We start from the raw sequence: 14,163 nt of genomic DNA, 5'->3' as shown, positions 1-14,163 counted from the left end.
CCTTTGGACTTTTTATAAATGTCTTTTCAGTAAACCCTCCTACATTTCAACAAGCTTGGGCCTCTGCTCTTTGTAACCAAATGAGTCTGACCAGAACACCCGCTTTTATGCTCAAATCTTTTATCTCTATACCCTCTCCCACTGCCTTCCCAAGCACTTTGTCATTCTTAGCTGAAGTTTTGCTCACCACTGACTAAACTGTAAAACTGAAAACAAATATTCTCCCTTCCCAAGTATGGAGTCCACCACAGAGCAGACACTCAATAAATGCTTGTGGGAAAAGGTGCCAAATGTTTGAAAATAATGTCAATAGCTTCCACTTGGTGAGCCCTTAATCTGTGCCAAGTAGTTTTCCATTACCATTTAATTTTCACAACAACCTGACAGGAAGTACTGTAACTGCCCAGGGAGGCATAGGAAGTGCCAGAAGTGGCTCTTGAACCGAAGATGTGATCTTATTTACGCTGCCTCCATTATTATTCTTAACACCATACAGTTCTTAAAGCAGGAGTCAGAATCAGATTTCTCTAATCAAATGATTTTTAAGTCATTTGATTTTTAAGACCATGCATGAAGCCAGTCAATGTCATTTAATAAGGAGAACATTCAGGGCCAGAGAACATTTATAATGTCAAGAAAATATTTCCATTGCATGGAGGAATTAAATTTTACTTCACCTACTTGCCTCCTTTTATTGTTAGAAACAAAGATTTTTCTAGTATTTAAGAAAATGTATTTAATTTTAGCTTTACTAGTGACCTCAGGCCAGGTCCTAAGATCAATTTCTGGTGAAAATTAGTATTATATTTGAGCTTCCCATTAGATTACTTCAAAACAACTACAGCCTATGTTCACTTTAAGCACTTACCGTTACTCTCATGCTGTGGTAAGAAAAATCCGCCCCCTGAGGAAGTGACGAACTGGTGGTGGCTCCCGCTTTCTGAGGAGATGTACCCATCCTGTCTGTCAGCTAACGTTCCTTGAGATGACAAGTAACTAGGGATATCTGCCGGCAAGTTGGTCTCATCTACAATCAAACAGCAGCATTCTCTTAACCAAGAAGGATCACAAGGGCCTCGTGGGCTTCCCAGACAAACAGCATGTACCACTTCGGTTCCTGTACAGTCAAATCCATCTACTCCTGAAAAACCATCTTGACTGTGCAGCATGCAGGCAGGCAAGTTAGGGCTGCTGCTCTGGGAAGCCTGACCTGATTTTCTATCTCATCGCCTGTGGGATGGCCCTCCCAAATTTCAAAAACAAGCGTTTAAAAAGAAAGGTTTGAGAATTTTCATGGCATAGTCGCTAAGCCCTTGAATCGAGCTTGATTTCTGTGATGGTCCTGACTTATTACTCACTGATACAGGAGTTTGCACAGAGGCCTCTCCCACTAATAGCGAGTGTCCTCCCTAGATTCCTGCAGACACAATGAAACAAAAACCTACAGCAGAGAATAAACCTCACAGCTGAGGGCTGCTCCTGGGTCTCCATCACCACCTTGTGAAGGAGTTAGGCTGTTTAACTACATGATGTCCACTGTTTAACTACATGATGTCACAGCCAACAGAACATCCTGATGAGGCTTTAACAAAAACGATTAATCTTTAAACATCAGCCGTATTGTGGCCCAGGGTGCTATTTTTAGCTAACCATGTTTCTGCAGCTTGAAACAAATGAGTCACCCTTCTGACATGGCCTCAGCCTTCAGGACACACATTCTGGAAGAGAATTACCCAGGATCACACACACACGACCGCTGTGTCCCTAGCCAAGCTCCTGTTTACACACCTGTGTTGGTAATGCTGCAATCTTCGTTCCTCCGCCTTGTGTGGTAGATGATGACCACCCACACGAGCGACGTGCCCACCACACAGCAAACCACCGCTATGATCACGATGCCCACAGTGGCCCACCCATCGTCGTCTAACGATGAGGCAGTCATCTGAGGGGAGTCGCAGGTCGGAGTGGGGATCACACTGAGGCGCACGTGGCCTCTCTCAGTGCCCAGGGTGTTAGACATCTCACATGTGTATTTCCCAGCATCGCTGACATCAGAGTCCACAATAATCAGCAGCTGATTGCCTGCTGCAAAAAAGTGCCTCTCAGTGACCACCAAGGGGCTGTCATCCTTGGTCCAGTTCAACCTGGGAGGAGGGCTCCCTCCGGCGATGCACTGCAGGACGGCCGTTTCTCCCTTGGTTACAGTTCGGTCCAACAGGGGCCGCAAAAATGATGGCGTTTCTGAAAGGACAAGTTATGTTCTTTTATCTCTTAAATGAAATTAGGTTTTGCCTGAGACCCAATACGTGAATTTTTTCGCAGTGGAAGGTAATATTTTATTCTTCCACCAGTTAATACGCTGCTTCTTAAGAGCCTGAACATATACAGCATCTGGGATTTCCTTTCATTGTCTAGCTGTCACTTACAACACCAGTTAAAAATAACATTTACTAATTTTTTAACCTCAATCTCCCCAACTCTTGATAAGGTTGGGGAACAGTGGGAGAGGGGCAAAGCAAAACATTTTAGACATTTTTCAGAAACAGAAAATGTATAAAAATAATTTCAAGCGCAAGAGTGTGTTGATACATAAAAAAATCAGAACATTTAAATTTTTAAAGGGAAACTTTCTAGTGCCAGGTGTCCAGCCCTATATCAAAATTCTGAAAATGATTTACTTTCATTCTTTGGTGTTAACAGGTTACTTTAACTTCTTTAAAGATACATGTATAATTAACATGTTCACATTTTTAAAAGAGCATTTGTTGAGGTAAAAGAGAAAAAAACAGCCTGCTTTCCAGAGAGGTAGGGTAAGCCGAGAAAAGACAAGAGGTCCTTCCCAATTTGTTCATGTGTTTATTATCTCACGTAACCTTTATAGTGTTGAGATATCGATGGAGACTGATGATGGGGAGAACTGGGGAGGGTGAACCACTTCCCCACCTACCGCAGGAGGAGGCGGCAACAGAGGGAAAGCTTTTCCCCTCTCCTGGGAACAGAGGGAGCGGACCTTCCACGGGCCACAGACTGAAAGCGTCACACACGCCTGACTTCGAAACTTCTGAGAAGCCATCTGTTCTTCCCAGGGAAGGGCGGGGTCCTACGGACCGATCATCTCTCACCCTCACAGCTTCTGACACTTAGGTTCTGTGGGCGAGCCGGTACCTTTAAGACCGATTTCTATCACGGAACCTGAAAGCACCCACTTACCCAGGACAGTCAGCGTCGCATTTGCAGAAATGCTTCCTGCGCTGTTTTGGGCTGTGCAGCTGTACACCCCGATGTCCTCTATCTTCACATCCACGATGAAGAACACGTCATCCTCGGGCATAACGTGCATGCGCCTCTCCCTCGCGGCGGGGAAGTCTGTGCCCCCGTCCTTCTGCCAGGCTATCTGCGGGGCCGGGTGTCCCAGGGCAGCGCACTCCAGGCGCGCCATGGCCCCGGCCCGGATGGTCAGGTCCATGGGGGTCTTGGTGAAAGAAGGGAGCACTGAAATCAGAAAAAAGCAATGTGGGTGTTAGCACTGTGCAGTTTTAGAGGCTCTTTTTCATTCCTTTTTTTTTTTTTTATACTTACAAATGTCCCTGACATAGGAAGGCAGGGTTTATGTCTAATTACAAGACAAAGAATCTAAAGTTGAGATAGGGAGATTAAGGGACTCCCTCAAGGTTACAGAGGTACAGAAATGATGGAGTCAGGATGAGACACAGGTCGCCTGATCTTCAGACTGAAGGTCTTTTGGCTATTTTCCAGTTTCCTCAGTAATTATCTGTGAGATCTTGGGCAAATCCATTTATCTCTTTGTACCCTGACCACTCCATCTTTTTAAAGTCCCTCCTGGCTCTAATACTCTAGGACTTTAAATGTGTTTTGTCCTAGAATTTAAGCTCAAAATTGTTGTGTGTCAGGCCTCAGCATTTGTGGAGTGCATGAATGAATCATATACAAAATCTTTTACCATGGATGATACAAATGATTAAATGAAAAAGTGGTAAGGACCCTATTGTAAAACTGTACACCTGCCACACAAAGCAAATGACTTACTTTTTTGATATACTTCTTTTATGAACAGCAGTGAACTCTTACTGCATTCACTGAGCGCTTACTATATTCTAGGCATTCTGCTAAGTGCTTTGGACGAATTATTTTACTTAACGATTATCATGCCTCTATATAAGGTAGGTAGTATTATCCCTAATTGACAGATGTAGAAACGGAGGCACAGAGAGGTTAAGTAACTTGCTCAGAGTCACACATCTGAAAGCAGAAGTGGCAGAATTCAAACCCAGACCTTTGTGTTAAAGGCGGTGTTGCTTTATGATCACGGCCTCCCACATCAAATTAGTACACTGTAAACTCCAAAAAGCACAAACTGTCTGGTTCATCTCGGGCTACCCACCATGCTACATACGGTGGGGTCGATGCCAGAAGTGCTTGCTTAGATACAAATAAGCAAGAATCTTAATTTTGTGGAAGGAGGAGGAGACGATGAAAGGGTTAGGTGGAGAACTCTGAGAGCAGAGGCCAGGATCACAAATACGAGAAAGAAACCAGGTGCTTCCTGCTCCTGAAAGGTGCCTTTAAATGCAACAGGAAAGGTCAGATCACATACTATTTACGGTGAGCTTGGCTTTGACGGAGTAGGATGAACCAAAGTGATTGGAGATGACACACTGGTATTTGCCTTCGCTGGTGAACTCCACGCTGCGCAGCCGCAGGATGGTGGTGTACTCCATCACCTCGCCGCCCTGGGCCCGGAGGTGGGCGTAGTTCTCCATTTCAGCATCGTGCAGCAGTTCATTGTCCTTTTTCCAAGCAAAAGTCATCGGGGAATCACTGCTGCTGGCAGCCGAGCAGATAAAGCTCAAATTGGCACCTTTTATTGCCGATTGTGTTTCTGGCTGAACCGTGATCTGGGGTTTGGGGAAATCATCTGTTCAACATGGACAGGAGGAAACAAAACAATTTTAAGGCTTCAAGAGTCCAAACGCTACTCAGATTTGAACACCAAGAAACTCAAAACAAACAGGGGCTTTGGTTTTACCCTTTGTGTATGTTGCACAGATGGACTAGCAGCCCCAGTGTTGAAACAAGAGCCTGGGAGAGTGTTTATAAAGGAATTCATTCACTTTAAGTGGAGACTGAGATCTATTTACCAATCATTAACTCAGAGAAGACCGCTGATTAGGAATAGAGTGTATCCCAGACCCCCTGTGCTTTTTGTAATATAAACACAAGAAAAAAAATCAGTCAAGCAACTTCCAGGCTCATGGACCACTTTTAAATGCTACTACCAGGAACTGCAGTTCTCCCCATATAAGGAGCAGCAAAATTAAAAAATCAAGTATCAATAACGATAATATCACTGAAGACAGCAGTTAACACTCCATTTACCAAAAACAGAACCCATATTAAAAGCAGTAATTTATATGTAGAACAGAAAAAAATAAGCCTGCAGTGAAAGAAAAAGCACCTCCGCGGCTCCCTGTGAGACTCTGGCTTCAGCCTGCAGCTTAGAGAGGACAATTCATCAAGCGCTGTGCTACATGTCAGAGCTACATTATAATTAGAGCTAAGCAACTCTTTCATTCCAAACAGCTATTTTTAGTTCTCTGTTACTTTTTGAAAAAGTTACCTTTTTGAACTTCAGTTTTTCAGAGATGGTCTAAACCCAGAAGGAAACATCTTAGATCTACCAAAATGTATTATTTGAAAAAATAGAAATATGAATGTGTGAGTGTGTGAGAGAGAATGGGGTGTGGGAGATGCTCTGCTAATTCCCAGCGCCATGCCGGCGTGTTGTAATCAAGATAGTTTCTTCTTTTGTATGATTATTCTAAAATTCTCATCTGGTAAATCAATGTTCATTTCCCACTATGGAGGGAATGAAACACTATGGATACTGTATATACGGGGTGGGCAGAAGCAGGTTTACAGTTCTGAGTATGCAAAACACAGCTTATTCTTATTATTTATTAATTACTGTATTATTTCCCATACGAACAATTGTAAACCTGCTTTTGCCCCACCCTGTATGTCTTGAAGCAATAAAGGGTTCACATCTTGGAACCAGAGAACTGTGAAAATAGCTCAGGTCCTTACAGATGAATGCCAAAAGCTTATTTAGGTCCAAAAGCTACATCAGACATTTCCCGAAACTGCTGGCACTGTTTAATGCTGCAACCTAAAAATATATATTTTTGTTATACTTATCTAAACAATCATAGGCAAAGCAGTTTTAAATAAATTTTTAAAGGTCAATGTAAAATTAGGTTCTGCAATATCTTAAATATACTAAAATTTGAGCAAATTGTGACTTCATGTTCTCTACACACATTTGCTTTCACAAAGGTCTCCATGGCAGTGAACAGTAAACAGTACAGTGTAGTAGACAGCAAACAGCACCAGGGAGATGAACACGTGGGTTTTTAATCCAGATCTGCTAACTAGCGAGGTGGCATTTGGGTGAGTAGATTTCTAATGCTGAAATGCTTAGATGCTAAAACAACAGACCTTAAGTTTATTTATAATAAATTCAAATTTCTATTACTTGTAATGCTTACCACCAATAGAAAAATTTTTAGCAGCCTAAAAATCACTAGCTAACAATTTTCTCTTTCTAGTCCACATAAATAGCATCTGCCCAGGGTTTAGTTCAATCTCTTCACTGAGCTCCTGGGAGCCTCTCAACAACCCCTGGAGTTGGGGACAACAGATCGCAGAGCTCCCATTTCATAGGTGCAGAGGCTGAGATTTAGGGAATTTAAGTAGAAGGTCTGGAACGACATCCTTCAATTCTCCGAAGATCCAACATCATTTTCCCTCCACCAAACCACCCTGATGCCAAAACAAAGATGACAAAAACTCTCTTTCTCATCTGTAAAATTAAAATAATATGCAAACTACAGATCCGTTTTCATCTATGTCAGCAGAAATAAAAGCTTTATTAAAAAAGCATACATTTATTCAAAACCATTACTTGGACAAATGGGAGAAATAAAAAGAATAACTAAAAGGCAAGCGCAATAGTTACACTCACCACACACAAAGCCATCTGGGCTGACAGCAAAAATGCTCCTTCCCTTCAGCAGCTGAGGATGGGCACAACTGGCATTCACAAAGCTCTGAAAGTTGTTCTCAGCCACCCACTGCGGGAGCCATTTCAGTTGGCAATCACACAAAAGGCTTGATGTATTTAAGTGCCTGGGGAGAGTAATTACATTCAATTTGTTTTGTATGAAATGCAGATTGGTACAAGTAAACTGAACTCAAATAAATAGTAACAATGCAATGAGTGTGGAAACCAAATACACACACCCTGTGTAATAACATCCTATAGTCCATCTTAAAATGCAAGAAATGTGACTAGCACAGTCTTTTTGTTTTTGCTCTTGCTGACGCGGTGAGACAGACGTGCTGATGTATCAGAAATACCTTGCTCCTGAAAACTTGCCCCTAGGATTTGGCACTGTACTATGTGAGGTTTCACAAATTTACATTGCCAATTCATCGCAGAAAGAAAGGGACACTTCTCTTTTGAACAAAAAAAGCACATTTTTCCTTTCACTGCTTTTTGCTTCCTGGTATAAAAGTTAAGGGATGCTGGGGATGTGCTAGACACATTTTACAGGGGTGACACCCCCCCGGATGGTGTCCCCTTGATGCTTTATTAAAAACTCTTAGAAGGAAAAAAAAAAAAAAGCTTACAATTGTTGAAGTTTCTTCATCTGTGAAAATGCGTTGCCTTGTAATGACATGATTGCGTTGTCACTCAGGTCTCTGGAAACAACCAAATCAAATACATTAGAGCAAACTAGGGTCACTGCATGCCTTCAGGCAAAGGCTGGGCCCACAATGCTGACTCCATTCAGAGCAAACACGCTGGGTGCTGAAAGGCACAAAGCCTGGGCTGAAGAGCGAAGATATCTGTGTATGAGAGGCCAGTGCTGTTGGAGAGATTCTCTTCACATTACCACTTACAGCTTATTGGACTCCTGAGGGGCCACGCTGTTCTGCTATATTTCTTTACTGAATTTCTCATTACGCAAGCTAACTTTTAGCAGCTTTTAAATACACAAATAAAACTGCTCATAATTATGCTTTTAAGAAACCACCGTGTACAGACTACGTTCTATGATACGCACTGTATTAAGGGATGTACATGTATTACATTTGTTCCTCCCAGCAGCCCCAAAGATGGCATCGCTACCTTGCTCAGCAGGAGGCGAGCAGGGCAATGAGATCTGAACCCAATTATTTCCAATTTCAAAACCTACGTTTAATCACTAGCCTAATTCTGCCACACACAACTCGCTACTGTAAAGACGGTGAAGTGTTTAGACAAGATGTACTTGCTAAAACAAACAAACACTTGAGGCAGAACATTTATACAATGAACAAATATTCCGGGCTGATTTTATTTTTAACTAGTACTTACAAGCAGTTTGAATTAAAGTGCTCTCCACAATGATTACTCCTCTGTTTTTCTTTACAAGGGTCAGAGTATACAAACAGGGTTTTGAATGAGACAAGTGGCCACAGAAGACAGAATGAAGGTTAGGAACATGAGCAGAGAAAGAGGCTGGGACAGTCGAGAAGGTTTCGAAAAGTGAAGCAGAGGTTAATACTCCGTTGATCCACTAATTCCACTTTCCCAGAAATGGAATGGGTCAGATGACAAACCCTTCTGGCTGCTTTCCCTCTGAAAATAACTTGTTTCAGTAAGTCCAGCAATACCGGTCTGGCCTTCCAAATTCTGCTTTGCAGATCATTCTACCCCGACCTGAACTGCCGCTGTCAGTGTGGCCAACCATCCCCCCCCCAACCTAACAGGTACGTCAGACGGCTCCAGCTAAGTGGTCCACAGACAACGACGAAATCTTCCCTCTCAACACACAGCACAAGGGAGGGTACAAACCAAAGGTACAGTTTAAATTATAACTTCTTTTGTCTAACTTAACAGATGTGGCTATAAGCATTTCTTAATAGTGAGAGTGGACACATTTATATTACTTTTGTACTTTGACTGTACAAGTATAAAACACATGTTCACGGTTATAAGCAGATGGTTAGTTCAGTGCTCATGGAGGTTTTGACTCTATCACGTTCGCTGTCCTACCCTCCTAAAGCTGAAGGCATTTTAGCCCCTAAATGTCATTTCAAAGTTGTGTGCCAGGAGTTACTGAGAATGGTCGGTGGCGGAGACTATGGAGGCAAGACTATGGAGATTGTACCTTTTACAGTCAAACAATAACAGAAACTCTCAGAGCTGTGTTAATACCCTCCCAAGGCCACTCTCAAGAACTGTGGGGACTGGTTTTATCTTTACTGTCCAAGTCACCTTCTTCACTATACAATGGGATCAATACACCCTCAGAAACTCCACTTAACTTAAAAACAAAGATAATAATTTATTCAATAGTCTTCTCATGAGGATTAAATGAGACAATATAAAAACACCGGCATAATGCCTGACACGTTGTGGGTGCATAATAAATGGTAGTTTATTATTATTTTTTATTATTTTTATTTTACTTTATTTTTTCCATCACCATTTATCCCCCCATACCCTCTTCTACCTCTACCCACCACCCTCCCTGTCCCCCACAATCACCACATTGCTGTCCAAGTCCATGAGTCCTCTCATTTTTTTTTTTGCTCAATCTCTCCACCCCACCACAACAAGCCCCTCCACCCCCACCAGAGCTGTTTGCTCTCCATTTATGAGTCTGTCTCTATTTTGCTTGGTAGTTCAGTTTGTTCATTAAATTCCACATATGAGTGAAATCATATGGTACTTGTCTTTCTCTGACTAGCTTATTTCATTGACCTGAAGAACATTATGCTAAGTGAAATGGTAGTTTTAAAAAAAATAAAAATATATCACTACTTGAGAAAAATAACTAAAAAAAACTCAACATAATCTGCAGCAATGTCCTTAAATGGAAAGGAAAACAGGTGCCTATATACTTCCAGATAGTTATAGGTAGGTAGATAGATAAGTAGGTAGGTGGGTAGGTAGACAGAGGATAAGCACATGTGTAAATGTACTTTATGGTACCAAGAGGATGCCAATAAAATTACATTTTAGTTAACTTTACCTTTCATGACACATAAGTAAATACCCATCTTAGTCTACCTTTAGGGTAACTAAATTTCAGCTACTCACAGATGTTCCAATGCATCCAAACCGGTGAAGGCTTTTTTGGTAATAGACCGAATCCGGTTTCCCTGGAGGATTCTGAAAAAACAATTTACATTGGACTAGTTAATAAAAGCCATTTTGGGGGTAGAATTCTCATGAAGAGAACTGCTTTTGAAATCACTTGTGAATATTTTCTTGAATTAAACAATACATTCTGTAAAAATGTATCTGCGCCATCTACTTCAGTAACATAGTGCAGCATGGTCTTCACAGCATTCACCAGAGAGTCCAGCAAAAACAAATTACTCTGGTGGTTAAATGAAAGCAGTGATTTTCAGTCTCTTTAGGAATGGCTAGCCACTCCTATAGGAAGAAACGCATTTCAAGCACATTCTCTCAGCCTTCTAATACTTAAAGCAGATAACAGTGGAGACTTTCTCTTTAGCTTCTCTCCCCAGGAACATCTTCACTACCCACAGAAGTTTAGGGCTACATGCAACTCAATTTGAAAACCACTGGCTTACAATACAGAACACGGCCATCTGCAAGGCCACTTTATGGCTATGCATAAGCATGTTTTTACCCTGCACTGCTTGGAACCTACTTCGGTATTATCAGTAGATACTAGGTCGCTGCGTTTAAAAATTCCTGTGAGTATGCCTGGCCGGGCGTGGCTCAGCGGTTGAGCGTCGACCTAGGATCCAGGCGATCGGGGTTCAATTCCCGAACAGGGCACATGCCCAGGTTGTGGGCTCGATCAATGACTCTCTCATCATTGATGTTTCTATCTCTCTCTCTCCCTCTCCTTTCCTCTCTCTGAAATCAATAAAGATAAGTTTTAAATTTAAAAAAAAAAAAAAATTTCCTGTGAGTAGAGGTGCAACAGTGAAAATTTTAAAATGTTGAAAAGTTTTACACAATGATAATCCTTAGCACTCAAAACAATTTAAAATTCTTATCTAGATATTAGGATAAGTTACACAAACCAAAGTGTTGAATAAAACCCTTATATCCAAGGAAGAAGAGCAGAGTAATACACATCTTGTATAACAGCGCTCATTTGGGGAAATGACAAAGGGTAGCAACCAGATTAAGCACCTATTTCTAAACTCTTTCAGTTTGTGGAACTGACTTAAGGAAGACACAGTGTTTATTTTAGGTCAAAGAGTGAGTCAAATTATGAGGTAAATCATACTCACAGCCGCCTCAGTTTGTCAAGCCCAGAGAAAGCACCATTCATGTCCTCAATAGTCCAGGAAATTTCATTGTTCTTCAGATCCCTAGTACAAAAAAGGAATGTTAATAAAACAGGTACCAGGTACTTAACAAAAGACACAAGCATTGTCTTTAGGGACACACTCAGAAAACTAAGATCACCACCCAGGTGGCATGTAATTTGTAATAAATTCCTCATAATTCCCTACACCATCTCCACCCCTTTTTCCAAACAACAGAAAATTCTCTCTCTCCAACACACCTCCTACGCCCTGTCCTCCTCTTACCACAGCATTTTAAGTTTTTGCCCAAAATCAGGACAGCTGACTCGCTCTATTAATTCCTCTATCAAGATGACTAAATTCTGAAAGACTTGAATAGTCTGAAAAATACATTAAACTTTAAAACCACTGTTCCAACCACATAAGCAGGAGTTCGCCAAAGCATACAGTATGTCCTTCAATTATGTAATGCTTCAAACAGTGAACAGAGCAAAGGTTTCTGACAATGCAAAAATCAAAAGCCCATTGCACAACGTTACAATTAAAGTTTGTGAGACTTTTCAAAGGTCAGTTAATCCGACTCTCCCTTCTTTCTCTTGGAAGAGATCAAGTCTGGATACAACTGGTATGATAAACAGGCATCTTCCTTTGCTGCCCTCTGTATATCTTTGTGCTCTGGGTGATTTTTAATCTGCATTTTATAAAGAAAAAAATTAGCGGATTTAAAATTGTTTCCCTCTTGGGCAGTTAGCAACTTCCTGGAGATCCTGAGAAGGCGAACTATAATCACCAACACAAGCTGATCGCTGTCCTTCTTAATCCCTTTAAGAAACACACATGGATGAAATGGACCGATTTTAATCAAACTGATCTGGGAAAGATTAAGACACTACTTCTAAGGCTGCACACATTTCCTTCACAACAAAGAAAATCTGCTGGGAGAAAAGTGGGCACATTTAGGAACCAATTAGGTTCATGTACCGAGAGCAAAACGTGTAACTTACAAAGTCTTTAAACTGGAAAGCCCCCGGAAGGCACAATCAGCAATGTAGCTGACTTTGTTGTTCCCGATGTGCAGTGTGTTTAGCAAGCTTAGGCCCAGGAAGCTTGAGTCATCTAACCTCGATAAGTGATTGAAAGTTAGGTCCCTGCGAAGGAAAAAGGAACAAAAGAACACGGAATAGCTTTTACTTTCTAATTCAACCCAATGATGTGTTTAAAACAAAGAACAACAGGCAAGATGCGTAACCACATTAATCCTTATGCTAAAACTCTGCCTCCTTAATAATATTATTAGGAACATTATTTCTAATCCCAGTAATTAAAAAAAAAATCTCTTTATTTGAAAATAACCCTCATTGCTTCAGCCCATGTGCCACAGATCCGAAACAGCAGAGTTGTCCACTTATCACAACAAAAATGTGACCTGGTTGCATGTGAAAAGAGCTGTCACCTTGGAGACTGTTATGAAAATTTCACAGATCGGTGGTAAGACGCTCATGCTCTGGCATGACCCCTGCTCTCAAACCTGAGGGGAACAAAAGGCAACTCACAGCTCACTGAGTTTTTGGCAGAACTCCCAGGCGTCAGGGCTGATCCTGTTGATGGCATTTTGGCTGAGATGAAGTTCCTGCAGCATCAGCAAGCCATAAAGCCAGCCTTTGGTAATCTCTGTCAGGTTGTTATGGTCCAGTTGCCTACATTTACAATAAGAATCAAAAGTGGGATCCAAAGTTCATTATCTAGTCTCTTCAAAGGAGACATGCGATGACAACCTATTACACATATTCCTATTGTTACTAGATAGTTGGCTTTTGTTATATAGGGAAATCAGCAAAAAAAGCCCATGTGCTTATAAACTTTCAGTTACTTGACCTGAGACAAAACTAAGTTATAAGCGATTGTAAATTATGAGATTTTAACACAGGATTTCAAATAAAAGCTACTGAATGTTTGGTGATCAACACCACTGGGTAGCAATTGTGATAACCCCCACTTACAAGATTTCCATGTTGCTCAGCCCCCAAAAAGCTCCATCCATAAGTTTTGTTACTCCGTTTCTTTGCATCTTCAGAGACTTCAAAGCTCCAAGCCCCTGGAACGTGAGCCCATCCACGTTTTTAATCTTGTTTCGGTTCAGTTCACTGCATTGGATATTACAGTTAAATAGTTAGCTCATATGACAAATTCTGGAGGTAGTAATAAAATGTCACACTACTACAATACAGTTAAGCCAGCCAGTATTAAATGACATATTGTCTTAAATTTCTAAACCTTTTTATTGAGAAACGTTTTGATTTATTAGCAGTAAAGTGAATCTCCTTCTAAAATGTGTGATGTCTCTTTGAAATGATAAAATATTGCAACTAGACTACCCTCTAATTTCGAAACTGTTGTCCGCTCAGTATAAAAGTAAACAAGTTAATATTTGTTTTTAAATTATCTAGAATGAGAGTAACGAATGTCACATTCAGACCCGAGGTGCATTCAGGAACAGGGGTGTCGAGTTTCTCCTGCTCAGTCTGCTTACAACAGCCGCTTACTCTCGGGATCCTTCCTGTTCGATGCCTTTTCTCTGAGGCAGCCACTCTCAGCCTTGGCTGCACGCTGGAATCCCTGGAGAGTTTTAAAAATTACTGAGGCCTGGATCTTACCCCCAGAGGTCTAATATAATTGGTCTAGGGTGTGGCCTGGGCATTGGGATTTTTCAAAGCTCCCCAAGTGTCTGTAATGTGCAGCCAAGGCTGAAAGCCACTATTTGGTAGGAGCCTGTTCACAGATCATTCAGCCACTATTAAC

The 14,163-nt window shown here is 41.4% G+C and overlaps 1 protein-coding gene across 1 annotated transcript in view; it reads right to left on the bottom strand.

Moving 5' to 3' along the window:
* The window catches only part of LRIG3 (leucine rich repeats and immunoglobulin like domains 3), a 47,137-nt gene that overhangs the window by 5,239 nt on the left and 27,735 nt on the right, over window positions 1-14,163 (bottom strand). Inside the window, exons 6-16 of the mRNA XM_081127619.1 lie at window positions 13,365-13,508; window positions 12,918-13,061; window positions 12,369-12,512; window positions 11,347-11,427; window positions 10,172-10,243; window positions 7,711-7,782; window positions 7,043-7,206; window positions 4,616-4,936; window positions 3,211-3,492; window positions 1,789-2,241; window positions 869-1,027 (exon numbers count right to left, since the gene is read on the bottom strand). Of these exons, the coding sequence (XP_080983745.1) occupies window positions 869-1,027; window positions 1,789-2,241; window positions 3,211-3,492; window positions 4,616-4,936; window positions 7,043-7,206; window positions 7,711-7,782; window positions 10,172-10,243; window positions 11,347-11,427; window positions 12,369-12,512; window positions 12,918-13,061; window positions 13,365-13,508 (2,036 nt within the window). The remainder of the gene's footprint in view (window positions 1-868; window positions 1,028-1,788; window positions 2,242-3,210; window positions 3,493-4,615; window positions 4,937-7,042; window positions 7,207-7,710; window positions 7,783-10,171; window positions 10,244-11,346; window positions 11,428-12,368; window positions 12,513-12,917; window positions 13,062-13,364; window positions 13,509-14,163) is intronic.

This window comes from Miniopterus schreibersii (assembly GCF_964146895.1).
Source record: "Miniopterus schreibersii genome assembly, chromosome: 2".
NCBI lineage: Eukaryota > Metazoa > Chordata > Mammalia > Chiroptera > Miniopteridae > Miniopterus > Miniopterus schreibersii.
Note: the sequence above shows the minus strand (reverse complement) of the source record. Positions and strands in the feature narration are given on the sequence as shown.